Source organism: Pollicipes pollicipes, unplaced genomic scaffold (assembly GCF_011947565.3).
Source record: "Pollicipes pollicipes isolate AB1234 unplaced genomic scaffold, Ppol_2.1 Scaffold_2543;HRSCAF=2982_pilon_pilon_pilon, whole genome shotgun sequence".
Taxonomy (NCBI): Eukaryota; Metazoa; Arthropoda; class Thecostraca; order Pollicipedomorpha; family Pollicipedidae; genus Pollicipes; species Pollicipes pollicipes.
This window is the reverse complement of record NW_023596133.1, coordinates 140,266-158,433: the sequence shown is the minus strand read 5'-3', so window position 1 is coordinate 158,433 and position 18,168 is coordinate 140,266. Positions and strand designations below refer to the sequence as shown.

The 18,168-nt window shown below is 56.3% G+C and overlaps 1 protein-coding gene across 1 annotated transcript; it reads right to left on the bottom strand.

Annotated features, from left to right (window-relative positions):
- Positions 1 to 10,032: 10,032 nt before the first annotated feature.
- On the bottom strand, positions 10,033 to 12,360 carry LOC119097761 (facilitated trehalose transporter Tret1; the record flags this gene model as incomplete). Its single annotated transcript, XM_037220737.1, has 1 exon — positions 10,033 to 12,360. A coding segment is annotated over one exon (1,260 nt), but the record flags the coding sequence as incomplete, so codon positions are not given.
- Between the last annotated feature and the right edge of the window lie 5,808 nt (positions 12,361 to 18,168).

Below are 18,168 nucleotides of genomic sequence, written 5' to 3'. Positions count from 1 at the left end.
ACGCCGCCGACGCGCGGAGACATTCTCGGCACGGGTCTGACGGGCGGGAACTCTGACGGGACACGCCCACTGACCTATGCCATGGACGAGATACGCCCTCTGACTGTTTGTCACGGATGAGATACGCCCATTGATGATCTGTCATGGAAGAGATACGCCCACTGACTATCTGTCATGACTTAGATACACCCACTGACTATCTGTCACGGACGAGATGCGCCCACTGACTTTATGTCACGGACGAGACATGCCCACTGACTGTATGTCACGGACGAGATGCACCCACTGAAATACCATAGGCGGGATGCGTCCACTGACAATCTGTTAGGGACGGGGAATACCTGCTGACGATCTGTTAGGGACGGGAAATGCCCACTGACGATCTGTGAAAGGGAGTGTTCCCCATTTGTATGGCGAAATAGCTATCTTAAAGACCTTTCGGTGCAGTTCACAGCCCTGTCCTTTTAAAGGCTTAAGTCCCTCCAGTTTTTGGGCTGCATGCCCGCGAAAGTGGGGGGATCATTTCAAAGTCACCTTGGTATTCAGGACGTCAATAACGTCATTCATATATGTCATTCCATAAGCCATGCGGCTGTCAAGGCCGAGAAAAGTATGATGGTCGAGTCGATCATATCTGGCGTTTGTGAGCGCGATTTCACGGTTTAAAGGCCATCAGTTGGCTCTCAATCAATGTTGTGCAAGATGCGATGACGTAATCAAACAATGACGTATTGAGGGACACATTTACCGAACAGGGAATTGTGCTGTCTCGAGTAGTCTTTTTTCACTTAAAAGTAAACCAATAGTTATAAGTGAGCCTCTTTCTTCATGTCTGATGTTTGGTTCATGCCTTCAGATGTGGAACATTTCCCTTAAGGACGGGACACGTCCACTGACGATCCATTAGAGACGGGACATGCCCACTGACGGCCTGTTAGGAACGGGACACGCACACTGGCGATCTGTTAGGGATGGAACACGCCCACTGACGATCTGTTAGGGATGGGACACGCCCACTGACGATATGTTGGGAACGGGACACGCACACTGGCGATCTGTTAGGATGGGACTCGCCCACTGATGATATGTTAGGGGTGGGGCGCGCCCACCAAAGATTTGTTGAGAACGGGACACGCCCACTGACGATCTGTTGGGAACGGGACACGCACACTGGCGATCTGTTAGGGATGGAACACGCCCACTGATGATATGTTAGGGATGGGGCACGCCCACTAGAAATTTGTTGATAATGGGACACGCCCATGGACGATTTATCAGAGGCCTCACATACCCACTGGGATGTGTCCCTGGATTTTTAGTTTTAGTGTTTTTTAGCGTATTTGGGAGCCATCTGTGCCTCGCACTGGGTGCCGAAACGCACATTGGAGCGAGGGAGTAAGACCCCCTAAAGACACTAAGCACTGCCATGCGTTTGACGGTCTCCTTCGTGTCGTCAGAGGCTGTGCTCACCGCCGCGCGCCGCCGGTGTTCGGCCGCTGAGACGGACGCCAGTCAGAGCCTGTCTAGACCTGTCACGACGCGGGCCGCGGCGGTCCTGTGTCGGCCGTGTTTGTTTGGCCAGGTCCGGTGGTGGACGGCCGGGCGCCCGCCGGATGGCCGGCGCAGGTGCTCAGACTGGGCCCAGAGCTCTGCCCCGCCCCAAACCCTCAACATCCCTCCCACCCCGCCGTCGGCACAGGCCGTTGCTTAGCGCCTGTCGGCGGTGCTCACCGGTTTGCTGCATCCTGGCGATCATGACGCCGTGGCCTGGAGGGAGCGTTGGCGTGCGGAATGTCAGCACGCTCCATTAGATTAACGGGCTGATACCATCCGGTGCAAGATGAAGATCAGGGAAGTTGCATGCCAGGCCGTCTCGTCGTCGAAGCCAGAGCGAAAGGACGCAGCAGAGGAGCATGACACGCGCCCCAGAGCCGACATAACGTGGGACAACACTCGATGCCGCTCTGCTGAAGGCCGCCTCTCAGCACCCCTCATCTCCGACCCACAGCCGGCCGTAGCTCAGGCCGCTTCATATAGCTGCTCCCATCTGCTGTCGGCGCCACCTGGCGAAAGGTCGTGTGCCGGCGCCCTGACGAGCTGGACAAGGGTCGGCTGGCGCCGCGGTCGTGTGTGGCCCCCCGCGTCGCCGTGGGCGGCGCCGAGCACGTGCTGAGTCGTGCGCAGGTCAGCCGGACGGCCTGGCGGGCGGCGGGCCGACACAGTGTGCGGCAGACTGTCCGCTTGCAGGGCGACACTTCGCTTGCGTCCGGCTCGGGGCCGACACCGCGGCGCCAGTCCGTGGGATGGCTCAATCTAAACAGTGGCAGTGCCGGCGGCGGGCTGTCGCTCCGCCGGTTTGGCCGTGTCGGAACGGCGTCCCTGCCATCACGCGCGAACGTGACGCAGCGGGTCGTAAAATCAGCCACCGCCTCCACGGCAACCCATGGCTGCGCCGCCTGAATGCATTCTTCGTTGGCAAAAACGGCGCAGCCCCGTTCGTTGGGTCGCCCGTCTGACAGAGGGCAGACGCCGCGCTCGGCCCTCCCGAGATGGTATCGGCCATTTGGTAGTGCTATTGGGTTTTTACCGGCGCTAATGTTGCGTTTTTATGAACGCCGTGCCGGCTGTTTTGATGAGATGGGGTGACTAATGTCAAATTTATTGAAAGTAAAGGGGCTGGCAGCGGCGTATTTCAGTTGCGCCTTTCGTTGAGGCCGTAAGTGTTTACACAAGCTGGTCACGGCGGTAGCAGGTGTATGCATAAACGTAGCCTATAGCACCTAATATTTACTTTTGTGTATCCTCTTGGGCGCTCTTGCGGGAGCTTCGCATGTTCTGACGAGTGTGCTGCCCATTCATGACACGCAATGGGGCACCCAATATGTGGCAGACAATTGGGGCTACCCGACACTCTCCTCCCTTCAGCCTGGAGGACACTACTTCCACGCTGGGTCTGTACTCTTTCGCGCTTGGCAGGGAGAAGCCCAGACCCAGCTTCGTAATCCCCCCCCCCCAAGAACGCAATTCCAGCCTGCTGAGAATAAGGGATCCTGCAGCCGAGAACCCCTTGCCAAAGGCCTGACCGCCTCTCCCCCATCCCTTGAAAAATCCTGCACGCGCCGTATTACGCACAACTATATTTCACTTCCTATTCGTACGTCTCGCGTGTTTGCGTCACTACCTTCCTTGTGTTGTCCGTGCGGCACGTTTTTGTCGAGGCTAGTTCCATGGTCGTGCATGAGCATTCGGAACATGCATCGATTCTTGGTTTTGCCGCCCTTACGCAAGTCGCAAGTACCGTGAGTGCCACGTCACGTGTTTTTCAGCTGAAAGACAAGATTATTGCAGTGGTGTATCAAATTTAGATGCATTCAGATGTATCCATTAAGTATGGATTTGCTTTGGATGCAACGCACGATTGGAGGGGCGAAACAACCCATTCCATTTATTGCGGAAACACCAGTATGCCCTAGAAGTCTGTGAACCTACCGCTCCATAATTAACCCGACCATGTCTGAGAATTCCCTCCGTTCGTTCTGCTCCACCATGTTGTTCCTCGGCTTCGTTGGCAGCCCATTTTGCATCGCCGACAGCTCAGACAATCAACGTCATTCAGGCATCTGCACCTCTTGTCTGGGGCAACAACGGAGTCGACACTTATCGATTAATTGCCTTCGCGCCGTCTTTAGCCGGTAGGCAACGACTGAAGCTGGCCGTGAGAGCTTGCGTACGGTGCGAAATGGTGATGAAAACCTGACCCAGGCAGAGGCTTATGGGGTAGATTTGCAGTTTCTTACACCGTACAGTCGCATGTCGGCATTGGTGGTATTAATGGTCATGATGATGTCTAGCGAGCTGTGGAACTGCAATGAGGTTCGCTATTCCAGCTCAGTAGCCCAGATGCCCGCTGTTCCATGCGTGTCATGTCCAGGCCGAGCGCCGTCGTCGTCACCCCCGCCCTCACCACGCGGCAGACCGCCTCATCGTCTGACCTTCGGCACGATTTAGCGCTTCCTCCATCTCTCGGTGTGTGGATAGAGCCTGCCAGCGTCGCGTCGTCGCGCTGCAGTAATGGGCTCCACGCGTTCCCATAACCCGCCCCATCGCGATGTGTAGCCCATCGGCGATGGTTTACGGGCGGGCGCGGACGCGCGGGCCGGGCGCCGTGCCACCGGATCCGTGACCCGCCGGCGGCGAGGCGGCGCGCCTGTCAGGGTCAATGTCGTGACGGAGCCGCCAGGTCAGGGTCAGCGGGGTTGGTGATGGCACACCGAAGTGCCGATTTCGGATATCGATGGCGTGCTGGATGTGAAAACGGCGATTTGGAAAATAGTTAAGGCGGAATGGTTATTGGAAATAATCATGGACGATGCATTCCGCTGCATCATAGACGGGAAGCTGTTTCAGGTATGCGGCAAACATTTCGCCTATGAAGGCCAGATTTTCCAGCCCACACGCTAGCCAAGAGTGGGATAAAGATCACAATCACCACACGAGCACGCGTTCAAGACCGATGGGCTCACTTTTTAGATCTTGACGAGCATCACCCAAGTAAGGAGCCACTGCCCGAAGCCTCCTCTGGCGATGCCGGAACCCGGAAGCCACGTTCCTTTCGCCTTACATTCCCGCCTTACCTCGCGCCTGCCGTGGTTACGCCTGCGCCTGCCGGCCGCCACGTGAGAACGGGGCGCGCGTGTCCTCCGGCGCCACGTGGTGTCACTGACCGCGCGTCAGCCGCTTGCGCCGCCGAGGGATTTATGTCGGATGCGTGCGCGGGCAACGAATCAGCGAAACGGTCTGGCGAAACAAGACGAATCGGCTTCATTAGGCGCGCAGACTTACGCCGACGGGCTGTCCGTCGGCGCGCGGCGCACGCGCGCGGCCCAGGTACGGCCCTCACGGGGCTGGCGGAGAGGATCAGCTGAGCGTCCGGCCGGCCGGAGCCAGCGCCAGCAGCGGCACGGGAAGCGATACGCTGTGTCAGCGCTGCGCCTTCGGAAAGCTCCGCCGTTAGATTGGTGGGATGCAACTCACCGGAGTGGAACAACATGGACGAGGGGATCACTGATAAATGCTGAACTTGTTCTCTGTTGTTCCAGTGTTTTCCTTGTTCTGGTACCTGTCCTCGGTTCTCACCCCCACCCCGGACTCTACAATTGCGTTGGGTCTTTCTTTTTTCCTTTCCGTCTTCGTGTCTTCTAAAGAATTGTTCAGTTGCGGCTGACGCTTCTTCCCTCTTCCATGTCGTGTATGTTCCTTATTTTCCACTATATTCTCCTATTTATTTTCTATATATTTATATAGATATTATATATAATTAAGATATATAATATATAACAATATATGAATATTATATATAATACAAATAATATATATATATATATATATATATATATATATATATATATATATATTTGATACGCATATTCTATTAATATTCGTATGAGGGTAACTCCTGTGACCGTGTCTCCCTCTTAATTACATTCCCTCCTCTGTTCATCGCCTAGCGTTACTAACGTCCTGTGGTCGTGTCTCTTTCCTGATCCTCTTTCCTTCTCCATTGATCCCCTATCAACGCGGACGTTCCAATTGCCCACAAAAGTCCGTCTCCCGTGGTCGGATCACCTGAGCCGTCGAGGTCACGCCACGGACCGGCGCCGACCACCCCAGCGCCGCCCGCGCCGCGCAGTCCGACCTGTCGTGACCTCCGGTGACCTGTGGCGTGTCAGCGCCCACCGCCGTCTCCCGACGATCAGCGATGCATCACGAAGCTCATTCAGGTGTCACGTGACAGCAGCAGGACCGTCAGCGGCCCGTCGCCGGCTGTTTATCGGTCCATCATCAGCCAAGCGGCGCAACTGCGGCCGCGGGCGCGCGCGCGGATCTTTCGCCGGCCGTCCGAGTGTTCGGCGGTCTGTCGGCCAGGTCAGCGGTTTGTCGACATGGTCAGTGGTCTGCTGGTCTGGCCAGCGGTCTGTCGGCCTGGTCAGCGGTCTGCCGGCCTGTTCAGCGGTCTGTCGGTCTGGTCAGCAGTCTGTCGGTCTGGTCATCGGTCTGCCGGCCTGTTCAGCGGTCTGTCGGCCTGGTCAGCGGTCTGTCGGTCTGGTCAGCGGTCTGCCGGCCTGGTCAGCGGTCTGTCGGCCTGTTCAGCGGTCTGTCGGTCTGGTCAGCGGTCTTCCGGCCTGGTCAGGGGTCTGCCGGCCTGGTCAGCGGTCTGTCGGCCTGGTCAGCGGTCTGTCGGTCTGGTCAGCGGTCTGCCGGCCTGGTCAGTGGTCTTCTGAGGGATCTGTGATCTCAGCGCCAAGCCGATGTGCAGTTTTAGTGCTAAGTTGTTCTCTTGCGGTTAGAGTGATTGGTGACTTGCGGAACAGTTTAATCGAGGATGCCCAATAATTTGCTCAAGGCGACCATGTGAAATGGTTTCATGCCTTGACTTCATGCCTTGATTTCATGCCTTGGTCTTCGCTACCGATGATCGTTTGTTTTCCAAGTCACTTTATTTTGTCCTTTCGACACGCGTGGTTAGAGAACTTTGGCCAGCGTGATACCTTTTCGTAATCCTTCCATTTATTTTCAGTTTTATCTGTCAGTTGGATTTGTGTGTTTCATGCCTCCCTTAGGTTCCAGCTTGATCCCCCAATCGTGCTCCCTCCCAAGGTCAGTGTGGTCCACCTAAAAGTGTGGTCCCTGACCTCGGGGCCAATAAGACGTGAGACGTCACACCAGTGTCGTCCACGATCTGCCGATCAAAGTGATCTGTGATCCTCCGATCAGTACATTTTAATCCCAGACCGCTGTGATCCGTGAATCCATGATCCACACAGCGGGTGGATATTCATAACACGCTTTCCACATCAGAAGGATCTACGATGCCCATGCCATATTGTGATCCATCGGCAAGGATCTATCTTTCCGATCGATCCGTGATGTTTTGAGTGCTTTCAACCGTGCAGTGCAAACAGTGCGTTCCGGGCAGATTGTTCGTGATCTCCGGCCTGGGTGAGCGGTGGTCCTCCAGTTAGGAGGACATCTGTGTTCCCGGTCTCATCAGTGAGTGATATTGTTACCGAAGATCATGCTTTAAGCTTCGTTATTTTATGTGAGTGCTGCTGCCTCATGCGTTTGGCAGACTGGGAATGGCAGCTACGAGCGCTTAGCTTTACGGTATTAATGATTCAATTACTTGCACAGTCATCCCTGCGCGATGCGCCCCCCTTAGCGAACATCAGCAGCTAACGTTTAATTTTACTCCGCATGCGTGTAGGCGTCCTGTATCATTTCATTGCATCTGCATCATCATCACTACGTTCATAAGGGACTTATTGTCGGAACTCCGAACCTACCCATTCTCGAAGCGAGTTATCTGGAACAAATGACCGTGACATTTGCTTCTTCATCTCGTGTTCAGCAGGCGCGGGTTTTTGGCATGCTGTCTGACGGTGGACTACTTAGCGGGACTCACGACAGTTCTTTGTAAGTGTGGGAGTGCATGCAAATGCCGCCTGTATCTGATTAATTTCAAAAGAAGAGCAGACACAAAAACGCCGCACGTGCGTCAAAGGCTATGCAGTCGTCAGGATATCAGGACGATCACTTGCCGTTTTTGTAGGTTTGAGGGCGCCGTACGGTTGTGGATGTGGCAGGGAAAAATCACCTGCTCGCATAGAGGGAGAGTCTGCGGGTCCTGCGGGCCTGTGGTCTGGGGATCTGAGAATCTGCGGGTCTGCGGCCTGAGGATCTGAGGGTCTGCGGGTCTGCGGCCTGCGGATCTGAGAGTCGGCAGGTCTGCGACCTGGGGATCTGAGGGTCGGCGGGTCTGCGGCCTTGAGATCTGAGCGTGTGCCTGGCTGCGGCCCGAGAATCTGAGGGTCTGCGTGGCTGCGGCCTGCGGATCTGAGAGTCGGCAGGTCTGCGACCTGGGGATCTGAGGGTCGGCGGGTCTGCGACCTAGGGAACTGGGGTTCCCAGGTCTGCGGCCTGGAGATCTGAGGGTTCCCGGGTCTGCGGCCTGCGGATCTGAGGGTCCGCGGGTCTGCGGCCTGGGGATCTGAGGGTCCGCAGGTCTGCGGCCTGCGGATCTGAGGGTCCGCAGGTCTGCGGCCTGCGGATCTGAGGGTTCCCGGGTCTGCGGCCTGGAATCTGAGGGTTCCCGGGTCTGCGGCCTGGAATCTGAGGGTTCCGGGTCTGCGGCCTGGAATCTGAGGGTCCGCGGGTATGCGGCCTGGGGATCTGAGGGCCCCCGGGTCTGCGGCCTTGAGATCTGAGCGTGTGCCTGGCTGCGGCCCGAGAATCTGAGGGTCCCCGGGTATGCGGCCTGGGGATCTGAGGGTCCCCGGGTCTGCGGCCTGGAGATCTGAGGGTGTGCGTGGCTGCGGCCGGGGATCTGAGGGTCCCCGGGTATGCGGCCTGGGGATCTGAGGGTCCCCGGGTCTGCGGCCTGGAGATCTGAGGGTCTGTGTGGCTGCAGTCCGAGGATCTGAGGGTCCGCGGTTCGACCGATGGTACCGATTGCGGGCTACTGCCGGTGGATCTAAGAAGCGAATTCACCACGACAAAATACGTCAACGACTTGACGAAGATTAACATCTTCCCCTGTAGCTTGGCCAGATGACCGCTCGCTTGCTGTCTGGATCCATCGCATTATCCCCTCGAAACACTTTTGGACAGGTTACGTGGTTAAGGACTGCCTCATTACAGCTTACTCCGTCGTTAAACATAAGTGGCTCAATGAAATGGCGACATGTGACGCATGACAAACCGATCGAATGTAGCTCGCAGAAATGTTTCCGGACAAGCTATTCATTTGTGAAACACTGCAAAAATGAAGACCCGTGAATATTTCATGATGTGATGCAACTTTTGGGTTAATACAAATAGAGTTATCCCGGGGCTGCGTTGCCGGACGCGACTGCACAACACACACACATTTTCTACAATATACTTATACTTAGACGTGTGAAAATGCCTTAGGTCGCTGCGTTAACATGCAGCCGTCGAATTTTGTGGATCCCTTACCGAGTGCTCGCGCTCGCGCGGTCCTGACCACCCGCCATAAGCCGTCCGCCGTCACATCGACGTTGTCCCCGGTGCGGCGTCCTGAGTTCCTCGCCCCGCTATCAGCCCCAAGTACACACTGGCCTCCGAGGCCCGCACCGGCGCTGAATCATATCACTGGAAGCTGTTCCCTTTGAATGTGCCGCATCCAGCCAGCGGGCAGTCTCCGCAGATAGCTGGTGTTTGAAATACCTCAGAGGCGTTTCTGAGCGGCCGCAGTCTGCTCAGCGTTTTGGCTGCGACGACAGGCCCCAGGGGACCCGGATGACACCGCCTTTCGTGGTTGACAGGCGGACAAAAACAGCTCGCCGGCCGTGCCGGCAGAAGAAAGGACCCGGCCCTAACCAAAGGGAGGAAGTTTGCTGAGTAAATGGAGGAAGAAAACACGGGCTCGGAATGGTGTTCTTCTGCTGACGGTGCCGAGGAGAGGCAGTGAGCAAAAAATGGAACAACACAAAGCCTCGGAAAGGAGAGGAAAAATGGGAAAACGGAAGCGCCGGAGTGAATAAACGACTATTTTTCCGTCATGGTCGACGAATAATAGCAGTTATGAGCGGAGTCCAGCGCTTTTAGCAGTATTTTAAAAGAGAAATGAAACCCATATTTATAAATACAGGCTTACACCAGATGATTTAATTACGCTCTGCTTGAGAATGCGGTGCAGGTAAAACTGACAAATCTCATCGACAAGACCAGCTAGTTAAGTCTTTAACAAGGCTCACTACGTTACACTGAGAGCGGTTTTCTTTCGGGAGTGCTGTCGGTGTAGTGTTCGTGGTCGCACGTGCCGAAATGCTGCTAACTTCTTTTGATGGCGGATCCAAGGTCAGGGCATTTGCTCAGAAAACAATGGCTGCCTGGCCTCGGCCACACCCACACGCTGATATGCTCGTGAGACATAACGCTAACGTCATCGTCACGCTAGCGCATCCGCTTTTGTTGAAACATTGCACCGTCACGCTCCAAACTTCTGCGATGTGCGCGTAGAGCTGTTCTATTGTAAATTACGACGCGTTGGTTAAAGCCTCACTGCTGGCGAAGTTGTACTACAAGACACTTTGAAGGGTGCACAGAGCAGCTGGTTGAGATCGGCTGGTAACAATACAATAGTACGTGAGGAGCGCCTATGCTGCTGCTGAATGACACATAACAAACATACATCTCCGATTAGTAACAACAAACGCGGCGGATGGACGCCCGGCGCTCGACGTAGAAAAACAAGCGTGTCTTAACTCGGGCCACCGCTCGGCCCAGGGATGTGGATTGTACTGGCATGCGGCGCTACAAACAATACGGAGGTAGATGGTAGGGCGTGGAAGACTGAAAAGCTCCATCAGCATTCACATTCAACATATATGCGACGTGTCTCTCTGCTTTCATCGCCTCTGGGTACCTTCAGCCACTTTCATCTTCGCGCGCTAACCCACTCCATTTTATCTGTCACAACAGCGCTCGTCTCCGCTGGTCCGTTAGTCTGCTCAACGACCAAGCTGTCGCTCACGCAGCGTGTTCTCCGACACTGTAGCCAGCCTACTGACCGATCCGTCTCCTCATTCCTGCCCCTCGAGCAGCTCTTCTCGTCTGACCTCCCTGACAGGAGCTGGAGTGATACAGCGCTGCCCTTTCTCCGTTGATCCCTTCAGAAGCGTGCCGGATTTTGATAACTCAGCCGACAGGCCTCTCCTGGCTGACCAGTTCCAGCGGCAGCTTGACTGATTCTGGGGCTTCGAACGTTACCACCTCAGTGAGTCGACCGTCTTCTGGAACCGCTCGCCACCTTCTCCAGTCCGCCAATTCTCTCAATATTTGCATGCCTATGCTTCCACTATCCATACGAGGCCTCCACCGGTTGCAGCCCGGGGTCATTCCTCTCAGCCCTCCTGCAGCGCTTGGGATATTGACCACCTTGCCCACCTAACTTCTCAGCGTTTTGACAGGTAACGCTCTCTCTCTCCTTCTTCCTCCATCGGCAATCCTCCATACCATCGACTGCCGCGCCCGGCAGTTCAGCTGATATGTAACCGCGGCTGTCTGGGCCTATTCTCTTCAGCAGCCGGTCCTCTCCATCTCCGGGAGCTCCTTGCCGCGTGTCTCCGGCACCCATGCCAGCACGAAGACGAGGCAGAGCGCCGAGACGGCCGCGTACAGCCAGAACACGCCGTGCAGACCCAGCGCTCGCTCCAGGTCCACGAACGTCTTGACGCTGACGAACGCGCAGCCGTAGCTGACCGAGGTGGCGAACGCGCCGAGGCCGCGGTGCCTCAGCGGGAAGAGCTCGCCAATCAGCAGCCACGAGATGGGCCCGACGCCCAGCGAGAAGGCCACCTGAAATACGAGCACGCACGACATGGGGATCCAGTCGAGCGGCGCCTGCTGGCCGTCCGTCAGCAGTTGGCTCGCATCCACCACGTACACGAACGTGCCGAAGCCGGCCAGCGCTAGCGACATGAGCGCGCTGCTGACGGCCAGCAGCGGCAGCCGGCCGACCGTGTCGATCAGGACGCCCGAGGTGAGACCGGCCAGGATCTGGAGCAGGCACACCACCACCGCCGCGCCGTGCGCGCTCGTGCGCGCGAACGTCTTGGACAGGATCGGCACCGCGTAGAAGCTGAAGGCGTTGACGCCGGAGAACTTCTGTAGCAGCATGAGGCCGCACGTGACGAGGAGGGGCCGCAGCAGCGCACGCGGCCGCCCGGGCACGCCACCGACGCCGCTTGCACCGCCGCCGCCGCTGCCGGCGCGGATCTGGAGGATGTTGGCGCGAAGCACGGCGTGCTCTGCGGCGACGTCGGCGCGCGCGCCGCGCAGCCACTGCAGCGCCACCTGGGCCTCGCGCTCGCGGCCTCGGAACAGCAGGAAGCTGGGCGTCTCGGGCACGGCACAGCAGGCCAGCACCAGCAGCAGCGGTCCGGCCGAGGCGACCAGCGCCAGTTGCCGCCAGTCGAGGAAGCCACCGAGGCTGAAGCTCAGCAGCATGCCCGCGTTGGAGGCCACCTTGGTGACGGCGCAGAGGCCGCCGCGCACACGCGGCTGCGCGATCTCGCTGACATAGACGGGCGTGACGAGCGCGACCACGGCCGAGCACAGGCCGCTGACGAAGGCGGCCGCGTACAGCGCGCGCACCGAGCCGGCGCCGGCGGCCAGCCACCAGGCGCCGGCGAACGGCAGCGCGACGGCGGCCAGCACGCGCCGCCGGCCCAGCCGCAGCGCCAGCCCCGCCGGAAGGCCGCCCACCAGCGCGCCCAGCAGTGACAGGCTGGCCACCCAGGAGCCCTCCTCCGGCGAGATGGCCAGGCCGCCCAGCGACGCCGGCCCGGCCAGCGAGGCCAGCGCCGGCGAGCTGTAGCCTTTCCCCAACCCGACCGCCAGCGGGCCCATCGAGACGGCCAGCGTGGCCAGAACCTGCCACACAAGGAGACAGGTGTCAGGGCCATACAACGGGGCCGTCGAGCTGGCCAGGCCAGAACAAAATGCACGGGAAGGATCATCGCAAATGTGTGTTGGGTGCGTAGGAAATATTTGTGCGTGCTAGCAGAGAATGTAGCGAAAATCAGAGGACGATACAAATAAGGTACAGTGTGCAACTGACGTCACAGTGTAGGCGGACGACATCGGGAGTGAGCCTAGGATCGGTTATGAACGTAAGATGGTAAGAGAATGTAATCACGTCGAGGGCAGTGTCGTGCTAAAGAAGTGTCTGACCGTTACCTGAGTGATGTAGCTGGAAGACTTCGGGCTGTAGATGAGCTCCAGGGTGGAGCTGGTCATCCTTTTCGCTACAACGGTGGTCTCATCTGGACATCCTCATGGAAATGTCCTGTAAAATGAGAGCGCTTTATTGCACCTGGCAAACCCTGGGCGATCAAGCATGATGCTTAAGATGGTTTCTCGCTTCCAGGGTCATTCATCGGGGAGTGATGATGGATTGTCAGGTCTATGCTGTGGTCTGAACTGGGAAGAAAAGGTCATAGGGAAGACCCTGTATACCAAGGTCATAGGTCTTGACGACACAACGAATGGTCAAGCACCTTACTCACAAAAATTGCATCTGCTCTGGGAAGGATGGTTTCCCTTGGAATAGTTCGTATTTATTCAAGGTTAATAGTTGGTATTTATGAAGTCTTTTCGTAGACATTTGATAATCAAACCGAAGTGTCATTATCCCTTACAACGGTATCAGTTGAGCGCATTTGAAGCTGCAGATCTTTGAGTCGTCACCAAAAACAGAGCCATTGGATGGGCACATCATAAAGAAAAGTCTACTGATGGGCAAAATGCACCTCATCGCAAACCTTGTCGCGACTCCAACAACAGCCGTCAACCGCCGGTTGCGCGCTGTTACGCCGGTTACGTCCGTTAACACCGCTCAGGTGCGCGTCAAATTGACCTCCCCTGAAGGTTTTTCCACAATGTTTTCCGAACGTCGCGGCGTAGCCGCGCTAAATTTTGCAGAGCTGTAGACATTTGAATAGCGGACCGTCTGGGGTTACAAATTTAGATGTACCTTGTAAGGTCGCTGACCTATGGCAGGTCAAGTCAGAATAGGCTTTTAGCGAAGGTAGTTTCTAGGGAATCGTTCAAACTGATCTAACAACGGGGTGGTAGACGAAGGCATACATCTCTGAGATACTTTCTTAGGTAACAGAACAATTAAATGAACAAATTTCATTGACCAAATGTCAGGTATAAGGTCCTATCAAGGTTAAAACCAACCTGTTGTATTGCTTTAGCGCTCGCTGCATGGGTAAGTTCCTGGCGCTCATTTCGAATTTAATGATAACAGAAACCGCATTATGCATCTTCCATAGGTTTCTTCAATGTCAGAAAAGGTCACTGACCCAGAATGACCCTGGTCAACATTTTGCTTTTAGGAGCATTCTGCCTAGCGTAATGTTTGTCGCTTATACAAAAGCAAAACTCAAAGCGGTCTTGTATGATTTTAGTCGCCATGACCTTCAAGAAATCAAAAAAGGCCACCGACCTTAGATGAGTATGTGGCTTTTTGCTGAGAGCAGTTATCTAGGTTCTAGGTCCCTTTGGAGATCAACCTGGAATTTTACCTTGTTTGACCTTACTTGACTCGAAGGTCATGACCTGGGAACCTGAAAGTTTTCCTTAGCGAGTCCACATGCAGGTCAATACAACCTGTGAATTTTGTGTCCCTAGCTCCCTCAGTTCCTGAGATTTCAGGAGGTCAAATAACCCCCCCCCCCCCTACACCTGAGCGAAGGGTATCCAACCGGCCACCCGGGCGCGTGTTAAATGGAGTGTTCCACATTTACATGGGGTTTTGAAGTCAAACAGCCATCCTGAAGACCTTTCAATGCTGTTCACATCCCTGCTCTTCTTAAGACCTAAACACCCCAAGCTTCTGAGCTACACGCCCGAGAAAATGGGGGAGTATTTTGGGAAGAGTAATTCGAAGTCAGTTGGCATTAATGACTTCATAATAACGTCACGCAATTCTGCCATTCCACAAAAGATGGCGCAATATAGGCCAATAAAAAATAATTGTGAAGGCGGTCACATCTGGCGCATGTGAGCACGATTTCCAGATGCAACGGCTGTCCATTGGTTCCCAATCATTGTTGTGCAAGGTGCGATGACGTAATTAAACCATGACACACCGAGGAGCGTATTTACCTAACAGACAATTATGCTGTCTAGAACAGTCTGTCTCACTTAAAAACTATAGCAATAGGTATAAGCGAGCTTATTTCGTTATACCTGATGCCTGCTCCCATATCTTCAAATGTGAAACATTCTCTTTCAGTTGATACGGCACCAGTACAACAGCAGCGTCACTGAGATCCCCCGCCCACGCAACCCAGTCCCAGGCCATCGACAGACGGCCGTCACATCCTCCAAGGACAGCTGTCTGTCATAGGAGAGAGCCATCGCTGTCAGCGGCCCCCATGACAGCTGTCACAGATAGGCACCCGTGGGCCCGGCCGCACGATCGATCTCCCCAGGGGCGCTGCAAGAGCTCCCCGTCTCTCCGCCGGTCCTGGGACCGATTGAGGGGGGGGGGGGGGGGGGGCAGGCGGCATGCGGAGTGAGGTCGCATCCAGCGAGCAGACGTGCGCGGGTCATCTATCCTGGAGACGTCGGCGACGCCAGAAACGAGCAATCTCTCAATCGTGACCGAGCAAAACGTTTGGTTAAAGCGGCGCCGCCGCAATGCTCCATCATCATGAGAACATCAGGGTCATCGCTCGATGACGCGCACCGTCGCCGCTTGAAGGGCAATCACTCTCCTATTCAGCGGGACGCGTGCGGACATCGGCGTGACCGGAGGCGGCGCTTCGCAAGCCGCGGATTGCGTGCTTCGTCCATTTGCGCCGTTTGCGCGGGGACGTGTTCCGAAGCGGGACAGCGGTCGCGGCGTTCATGAATGGATGCGATGGTGCGCGATAGCGCAGCATATAAATGTGGTGCTGTGATACATGTATCGCAGATAGGGGATGCTCGTAGTGTAAAGAGAAGTGACAGGAACAGCCTCTGCTAAGCTTGAAGCGTCAGCGTCGTGACCCGCCAGCATGTGGCGTTAATGGTGTGCGGGTGCTAACACTACGTCTGGCTTGTGTTGGCAATATTTTGTGAAGAGTGCTACCGCCTCGCTCCAGCGGCCGCGTGGCGCGTGCAGAGCTGGTGAGGGGTGACCCCTCTCCAGAAGCGGACTGCGCGAATTACCGGACTATTAGAACAGCGAAGACGGCGCGTTGTGCCATTCGCATCTGTCCAAATCACTTTGTTCCACGCATACCCAGCTGGCACTCATTTCAGTGCGCCTGCAAAACGTTTCATAACATCAATTTTACAGTGATTGTTCTAACTAATGGCGTCGTTAGAGCGGAGGGACTTTGGGGTCATCCCCCCCCCCCCTGGAGGTGACGGGGTCACCCCCGTGGTCAAAGCCCCTAATCCTTTTTAGCAATTTAAAACCTCGAAAGTGCTTCCAAGACATCAAAATCAGACACTCGAAGCATCAAAATGGGATCCAGAGCCAAATGGGGTTCCCGAATCCAAAACTAGGCCATGCTAGCCCTAAAGTGGGGCCCACGTGGCTGAAATGGTCCACTTTGTCCGATTTGACTCCGTCGCGATCGAAATCCTGGCTATTGCACAGGGTCTAATAGTTTAAAATCACGCTGAATGGGGGCTGGATTTCTTCCGTTTATTTCTCAGTGACAGCAAAGCTCTATCCCTTGCACAGTGCTGACTTCATAATCTGACCTCATGCCCTGCTAGCTGGCGCGGCGTGGCAAAACGATTCGTATAATCACCCACGACATGACATTGACTTAGTGCATGGCAACAACAATGGCTGAAAACCAACGCGTGCTGTGATTTAACGGCGCCTTGACCTTTGGCGTTGCGCGCATCATACTGTGCACAATGCTCTGCTCGAGTAGGATCATTGTCAAAGAGCTGCAGGACCTTTTAAGGGACAATGAGGGGCGGTCATCCGACCTCGGCATCTCACGACTTCCCTAGGTCACAGAGCCCGCTCGCGGCGCCCCAGTAGACGACCATACGACCTCGGCATCTCACGACTTCCCTAGGTCACAGAGCCCACTCGCGGCGCCCCAGTAGACGACCACACGACCTCGGCGTCTCACGACTTCCCTAGGTCACAGAGCCCGGCCGCGGCGCCCCGGTAGACGACCACACGACCTCGGCGTCTCACGACTTCCCTAGGTCACAGAGCCCACTCGCGGCGCCCCAGTAGACGACCACACGACCTCGGCGTCTCACGACTTCCCTAGGTCACAGAGCCCGGCCGCGGCGCCCCGGTAGACGGCCATACGACCTCGGCGTCCAAGCGGTCAGTCCGGGTCTCAGAGCCGGAGCTCCTGAAGCTGGAACTCCGGAACTCCTGAGCTCCCGGCCGGAGCTGCAGCCGAGGCACGGAGGGGACTTCGCGGCCCGCGGCCCGCAGCCCGACCATGGCAACAGACACGCGCCGCTTTGAAATGGCCGGCAGGAGGCACGTGTTGATGCTGGCTTTCAGGTGGAATTTTCGCCCTCTGCTTGGTCGGCGGACCGCTAATGGGGGCACGTGACCCGGACAGAAGCACGCGCTGTTCCGGGTCGCCCGAGGGGACGGACAGACACCGGCGCGCCTGTTTATTTCGGGCTAATCTGGGAGTCGGTTTGTGCTTACACGTAGTCGTTTCGCACAACCTCAACAAACCGAAGTCGCCTCCAGCAATCGCAGACTCGGCGCAGTGCTGCTTCATCGTGAATGACCACGGCAATGATACGGAGCCGTGTTCGCCAGTCGCGAGCACCCCATGCCCGGTACACAGTGACGTGTGCTGATAAGGCATCATGACTCATGCTGTATGTGGATACATAATGAAAGATAACGGAGCTGGGCGAATGAAGGCTGTCACAGACTTCCGAGGGGCTTATCGCGTCACATTTGGGCCTGTTGTCTAAGACTAGGATCTAAGACAGTGACATCTATGTGTATATCACCATGTGCACTCCCTAGCACGGTGAACTTACCCCAGATTCTTGCGCCTAAACCGCATGCAAGGAGTCCTTTACTAAACCTCAGCCAAAGAGGCAGTTCGTCAAACCGCACTCTGCCATTCTGGCTTACCTTCGATTCCCGCACGAATGCATAGCTATCTGGTCGTCCGGCGTTTCCGTGCCGTCAGTCGCAGGCGAATTCGGCGTGTCATGAATGCCTCGGCGGGAATTGAGCCACGCAGCGGGGTCGGCGGAGCGACACTAATTGGACGGCTGCGTGCGCCGGCCACGGCGGGGAGCGCGGCCCCGTGACACCGCGAGTGACCGCAGAAAGGGGCCGGGCGCGCCGGCGGCCCCGGCCATTGTCCGTGACCTCGAGGTCGTCTTCTTGTCCGATGCTGATGTAGTGAGGCGTGTCAGTGGGGTGTGCTAGGGGGGTACGTGAGTCGGGGGCGTGAGTGAGGTGCATGAGTGGAACGCGTGAGTGGGGTGCATGAATGAGACGCGTGAGTGGGGTGTATGAGTTGGGTGCATGAGTGGGACGCGTGAGTGCGGCGTGTGAGTGAGGCGTGTGAGTGGGGTGCGTGAGTGGGGTGCATGAATGAGACGCGTGAGTGGGATGTATGAGTGGGG